This window comes from Dendroctonus ponderosae, unplaced genomic scaffold, assembly GCF_020466585.1.
Source record: "Dendroctonus ponderosae isolate FM_Combo_2020 unplaced genomic scaffold, Dpon_F_20191213v2 Dpon_F_20191213_3, whole genome shotgun sequence".
Classification (NCBI taxonomy): domain Eukaryota; kingdom Metazoa; phylum Arthropoda; class Insecta; order Coleoptera; family Curculionidae; genus Dendroctonus; species Dendroctonus ponderosae.
In genome coordinates this window covers 6,925,836-6,932,736 of record NW_026018508.1, presented here as the reverse complement: position 1 = coordinate 6,932,736, position 6,901 = coordinate 6,925,836, and the positions used below count along the sequence as shown (strand labels likewise).

Genomic DNA, 6,901 nt, shown 5'->3' with positions numbered 1-6,901 from the left:
AAAGCTGCATTGTACCACCTGAAAAGAAAGAAAAAACCTGTAGTATTACATAAATTTGATCTAAAACCCAGTTATCTGATTGGAAAGAAACCGAATTGGAGAACTGAAATTTTAATTATTTCTCGACAAACTAAACTCAATTAAGTTAAGGATTTATAAATTAATAATCCTGCTTACCTGCTTTTTGCAAACTGGCGCCCGATTTTCCATTGTCTATCCATTAAACATCAAAAAGCACACACTAGACAAACACACAATGAGAATACACACAAAGTTGAAAATAAATGTCGATTACACTCAGCAATTAACAGATGAGATGGTCGACCGTTCGTGCCTAAATAGCACTAAATTGGTACTTTTATCCTGTAGAGCTTTCCGATAAATCATGCCAAATGAAGGTGTTTATAACATAAAAAACGCACCGAGCTACAGAAATCACATAATCGTTTGCTCGCTGGCCCTTTGGGTGGCTATGCTGTTCGATTTCAGTTTTTTTCTTATTGACGATTTTCTGCAAATTTCTAGTCGGCGATCGAACTGGTTCGGATATTTAGCGTAAACAAAGTTGCTTTTTCGGGTAAAGATAAACAAACATCGCCGTTCATAGGGCGACTTTTGAATGCTAAATTAAATACTGCCTCTCCGATCAATTTACTCAATTGTCATGAAACGTGAAAACCTTTTTCGTCGGTCTATTGTGAGAGGCTGCACAATTTTTTGCAGATCCACCAAAATCAAAGTAAACCATTGCCAAAATATGCGATAATTTGTGAATGCTTCACTTCAAGTCTACTCAAATGGCCGATCCCATATGTATACTTATAATAGGTATATGGCCGATTCAAGATTCAATATAGTTTTAAAAAATCCCTAAATTGCAGATCCATATTCAGCCCAGCTCATGATTTGGCATCGCTGCTCGCAGCATTAAAGCGACGGAAAACTTAATTTTATTACTGTGGTAATTTGGGCTTTTTGAACTTTTTAAGTGGTCTTCAGCCAAGAGGATATTACGACGCGCTTTAGGAAACGAGAAACGAAAAAAAGGTAGTCCAATCTCTGGTCTCTGGTCCGATCACCAATCGCAGTGCAATGTAGCCAATTTGTTGAGAAATAGTGTAATATACAATAATAATATTCAAAATTTTTAACGTGTTTAGCAGTAGATGTAGACTAATCTAATAATCGCAAAGCAAATTAAAACTATCATAATCATTCCCATACACGAAAAAGAGATCAAACTTTGAAAAACTTATTAACTTTTGCTCAAAAATGTGACAAAAACTGTTCTTAATCTCACAAACTATTGGTGGCAATCAGCAATACTAAATAAAAAGATGGTCAAATAGCGATAGACCAAGCCAATAAATAGCCTTCAAGTAATTTGCAGCTTCAGTCTACCTGAAATTGGACTGTTATTTTAATAAACCACTAAAGGCAAATATTTAGGTAAATCGAGGAAGAGTTGTTACAAAATAAAATTAAAACCGTAGATATAGATCAAAATCATCAAGAGCATAGAAAAAAACATTCGCGCATATACAGGGTGTCAAAAGAACAAGAAGCTCTTATAAAAAAAAATTCACAGCCCCTCCTTTCCAGGATGTAAGTTCCTAAAAAATGCCACTGAAAATCGATTTCTACTAAAAAATTTTATTTAAAAAAAAATTATGTGATGAAGCCGGCATTCTGCTACAATTCGCCTTTTAAGATCATCAATATCAGTAGGTTGTGTTTTACAAACAATGGGCTTAAGAAGTCTAAGGGTGTTCAATCCTTATCCAATCTTATCCTTCTGCCAATCGATCTATCCGTGAATATCTATCAACGGAGGGTTCGAAAAAAGACTTTATTATTATTCACAGGAAAATAGACAACATGTTGAACACCTTATAAGATAGTGCGCAAGTAGATCCCATGGGTTTTATTGTAGAAATTTATCTTCCATAAATACAAAAATATTTTTCTCGAAGTAAAATAATCAATAAATCCAAAATCAATTATTTTAACTAGATTTTCTTCCTGATAATCAACAAATTTAACGGTTGTAACCGAATCTTCTAATCATTTGTACTATAAGGAGACCCAATGACATAATTTTTGTTTAAACACTACTCTGAAAACCAAAATTTCAATGCAGGCAAGYTTAATTGTTTCTGTAATTTTGAAACAAGGAGGCTAAAAATATTAATTCATTCGCGTTTTTCCGATATATTATTATTATATTTTCAACTGCAAGAAAGACATTAAGGGTGGGAAGTTTTCAAATTGACACTCGGTATTTGCATCTAAATTCGAATGAATACTCGGGCAAAAATATGTGAACACCTAACAATTCCAGTCTTACTATTTTCTAGGCTTATATTGAAATATGTTTTTTTTTTCAGATTCTATTTACACTGAACGCTTCATGGGTTTGCCAACAACAAGCGATAACTTGGAGGGCTATGAAAACGCTCAACTTCTGAAAAAGTATGCGGGATTGAAAAATAAAGATTACTTTTTGATCCATGGAACTTTCGATGATAATGTTCACTACCAGCAGTCCATGATGTGGGCTAAAGTGCTTGAGAGGAATGACATCCTCTTTAGACAAATCGTAAGTGCAACGTTCTATTGCAAAAATACTAACCGGTTACAATTGTTTTTATTTTTAGAGCTATACTGATGAAGACCACAGTCTCAGTTCCGTTCGTCCTCATTTGTATCATTCTTTGGAAAATTTCCTAAACGAATGTTTTGCTGAGGACTCTTAAAACCAAAATTCAGACATTATGGGAAACATCGATGTTATTTACGGTCATAAATTGAAAAAAATGGCCCATGCCATACGTAAAGTTAAATATTTTAATGTTGTTGATCACTGCTTCCAAATTTTTACAATTATTGACTGTTGATTCATTTTATTTCGGTTTTAATTGATTTATTTGAAAGTATGTGTATATTTTACAACAAATCTACTTCCAAAATGCTTTTTACAAGTGGTTAGTTGTAAAAATGTGGGGGGGGGGTTAAGCCATCCTAGGCGTAAATTAGTCAATTATTTTTTAATAAAAATTAAGAAACTATTCGATTTATTATTCTAGTACGGTGCCCTAAGGAAATTACAAGTAAACATTGTGAGTGTTATAAAATGTATCTTATGTTTAAAGATGAATTTATACATAAAGGAGTTTTAGTCTTAGATGTATAATGAATCGGATGCTTATTTCGTAGATGATTTCTACAATCGCTTAAATTGTGAATGTGTGAAGCACCATATCAAAATTCAAATAAATCCTGATATTGTGTATGTAAGGACATTATGCGATATATTTATATATCGTTATAAATCAAAAGCCGATATAAAATTTTTCAAAAACACTTTATTTAAGAAACAGCTCTGATTGCTAACCAGGACTAATAATTCCTAAGCATCTGATAGCCGACTTTTCTACTTTCAAGATAAAAAAGTGCGATCAAAATAGCCACTTTAGAGTTATATACATAAATGAAACAATGAAACTCCGCATTATCAGAGCAGTCAAAGGTTCCTGATGAAAGTAGGTACAAATCTCGATATGTGTTAAGTTTCATATAATAAACAACTAATTCTTTGCATGCTAGTTTCGTAACCGTGTTTGCTTTAACGTTTAATTTCGGGATAAAAAACATTTATTTAAATTTGGGTCATGAATAGAATTTCTGACTTGAATGAAATAGTGATCTTTTCAAAGAGTAACCCTTAATGTTCAATTGCAGATTACTTTTTCCACAAAAAGTATTTGAATACAATGGTTTTTTAACAAAATAGAATATTTATATATCATATTGTGTAAACTTTCTTATTATATTTTTATAGAAAAGCAAAAATTACGCTTATTTAGGAGCACTTGGAGTAGTATTTGTTGTGTTGTTTGTTACGTCATCACCCGAAGAAGGTATGCTGATTTGGAATTGTAGCAAAACCACTAAATAAGTTACCATTGTCGCCAATAACTGAAACAATTATTAGATTACATTTGAGACCAACACGGAGAGATCAGCACATGAAATCGACGTTTTAACTGCAGATATGTTCTATACAACATGGTTCAATGCATGATTCAATAATATTGTCCAAAGTATGTGGAAATTGCCTAATAAATTTTGATTTTTCCTTTTAGTTATTCATCGTCTCGTTTCGGACTTGTTCAAAAAATAGGATCAAATGGTTAGGTAATACATCCTTGGGATTCATAATAATGATATATCCAAAAAACAATTCATGTTTCAATACATATTCAAAAACTATATCCAAAAAGCTTCTGCAGCAGCAATGGAAACAATATATACAACTATTTTAAAAGGAAAGTAGATCTAAACCCTTACAACTTTCCTTTGGAGCAAATTTTAGTAAAGCCAAAACACAATTGCTAAATGCGTATTTTATTATTCAAGGAAACGATTTTTGTATGTGCCGACTGATTTATTGTCCTTTTAATATCAATTGCTTTTTCCGATTTGAAAGATTTAATTTTGAAACGATTTAGGCCAAAATTTGCTGCTAACTCACATTAACCCAACCGTTTTTCTGAACCAAAGTTAGCTTTATTTTTCATTAATTGTTAAAGTTAATTGTTAATACCTAATCTAAACACGGTCAAATCAGTGATATTCGCATTAGAAATATATTTTCGTGATGATAAAGTTGGGCTTTTACCTATTTTTTAGTAAGCGAAAATGGACTTACCGATTTAAACAAATTCCTATTGACATCGAAAAAACCACACAAACACATGTCGGTAGGATTCATTTCTGTTGCTCGTAAGAACATGCTTATCTATAAAAGAAAATGAAAATTAGTTGCAAACACACAATAACACGTTTATATTTTATAGTTAAGTCTTAGTTATGTAATTTTCAGTTATAAATCACAACAAACTACATCAGACATTCTTCGCAATGTTCAAGAAAATGTTGAGCAACTGCCGTATCATTGTATCTGCCTGAAGAACATTTAAAACATTTAATAAGATAACTTGCAATTGGTAATTTCTACAGTAGTTTCATGAAATATTTGCGTTTAAATTTATGAAGAAGACAACATTTCAAATTCAAAATTTCGTTTCATCAACACGTTTGTCAAAGAAAAAAACGAATACATTATAAAGTTAATTTAATGCTCCACAAACAACAGAATTAATAAAGCACAAGCACCTATTGAAATTTTAAAAACTACGAACCCAAACTTTCTTGGATGTACAATTTAAAAATTGTATTTTTTACCAAAGTAACGATAGTTTTCATAAGTGTTTATCAGTACTTTGCATGGATTTACTTATTTACAGCTCTTTCCACTTACCGCTTTAAAAATGTTCAATTATAAGTTTTTAAGTATAATTAACATTAGTTGGATTTTCTAATTGTAAGCATGGTTATTTGCAGTGAGAATTCGAAAAAATTTTGTGCATCATTTGGTGAGTCAAGCATAGATCCTAATTTTGATCTTTTAACTTCTCTTAGAATCATATACCGTTTTCGAAAAATGCTATTGATTAAGAGTGATAAAAAAATCTATTTGAAACGAACAAAAAATACGTTAAATTTGATGTTTACGTACATTTTATTGTTTTTTATTTATTTTCAAAATGGAAAAATCAGCTGCATTTATTTGATGATGTTAAGTCTGACGAACACTTCCCATGCATATAACACAGTTGAATCCGTATTGCAAAATTAGCTGCAAAACTTTCCAGTTTTCAAGTTTGAAGGAATGCATCTTCATTTAGTTGTAGAAAAATAGACAAAACGTATACACATTTTTAAATTTGGATTTTGGCTAATAGCTGAATATGTAGGTACTTCCCAAAACAGCATATATCTGCACCGCTTTTAACCAATAACTTAGAAGTCAAATTTGAACCAGCTCAATTGAAATTTTTGTTTTTTAAGTACGATTCGTATCTGGACAAAATATTATCAGTTACGTCGGTTGGATATTTGCATGTTTTTTTCGATTGCGTCTCCATTGAAATGATTTTTTCCTACATATTATTAACCCAAGAGAAAATGCTTAATTATTTCTCAATCAAACTGTACTTTTTACCAAAGCATACAAAGTTTGCCACTAAGCTTTGTACTAATGGATACTAAGAATCAGGTATTATATTTAGAGTCAATCAACATTGGTGACGCAGATCTTAAGAACGACAAGAACAGCTAATGGATCAATAGTTTCTATCAATTGTTAACGAAAAGAATTTGAAAATAGAATGTGAAATTGTACAGTTACGACGTCATGTTTAAAAATATCATTTAGGGAAACTAATTTGTCAAACGAAATAGTCACATAAAATTAACCGAATTGTTTGTTATTCAACGTGAACTAAGGGAAAGCCAATAAGACACTGATATACGCGTTATTGACTCTGTAAACGCGAATCAACGAAAGAAACAGCAATAAAAAAGTCACGATTCTTTTTGCAGAAATAAATATTCATCTCTTTCCAAAATATCTCCGTTGAATTTAGTTAAATATACAGACTGTCCCTTTAATCAGAGAACTCAATCAAGCAGAGTAAAAAAGACTATAGTTTATAGTTTAAAAAATTATTTAAGTATCAGCATTCAACGTTAACAAACAATGAAATAAATTTATAAATGTCAATTTATTATTTCGGTAATTTACATGAAACCACACAGTCCAAAGCTTGTTTTATACTAAATTTTATTATTTCTTTACTGTATTTGGACTGAAGATTTTTTCAACTAAGTAGTGATATTACGCCACAAGATCCTGTAGATTCAACGTAATTGCAATCAAAAACATTAAACGAGTTTAAGAGAATTAAAAGTGAAAACTTACTTCTTGCTGTGCGTCCTCGTTCATAAATGAAAGTTCAACAAGCAGAATTTTTTTCTGGAAGTATGTCCGGACCTG

General features: G+C 31.2%; 2 protein-coding genes across 2 annotated transcripts in view; one reads left to right on the top strand and one right to left on the bottom strand.

Annotated features, from left to right (window-relative positions):
* LOC109534012 (venom dipeptidyl peptidase 4) overlaps positions 1-3,068 on the top strand; it is a gene marked incomplete in the record, with an annotated part of 84,816 nt that extends 81,748 nt beyond the window's left edge. The window contains 2 exon segments of the mRNA XM_048664515.1: positions 2,388-2,599; positions 2,658-3,068. Of these exon segments, the coding sequence (XP_048520472.1) occupies positions 2,388-2,599; positions 2,658-2,756 (311 nt within the window).
* Positions 3,069-3,345: 277 nt separating this feature from the next.
* Positions 3,346-6,901, bottom strand: part of LOC109534010 (gustatory and odorant receptor 24) — a 9,180-nt gene continuing 5,624 nt past the window's right edge. Inside the window, exons 5-7 of the mRNA XM_048664517.1 lie at positions 6,827-6,898; positions 4,712-4,801; positions 3,346-3,978 (exon numbers count right to left, since the gene is read on the bottom strand). Coding sequence (XP_048520474.1) covers positions 3,859-3,978; positions 4,712-4,801; positions 6,827-6,898 — 282 coding nt within the window. The 3' untranslated portion in view covers positions 3,346-3,858. The remainder of the gene's footprint in view (positions 3,979-4,711; positions 4,802-6,826; positions 6,899-6,901) is intronic.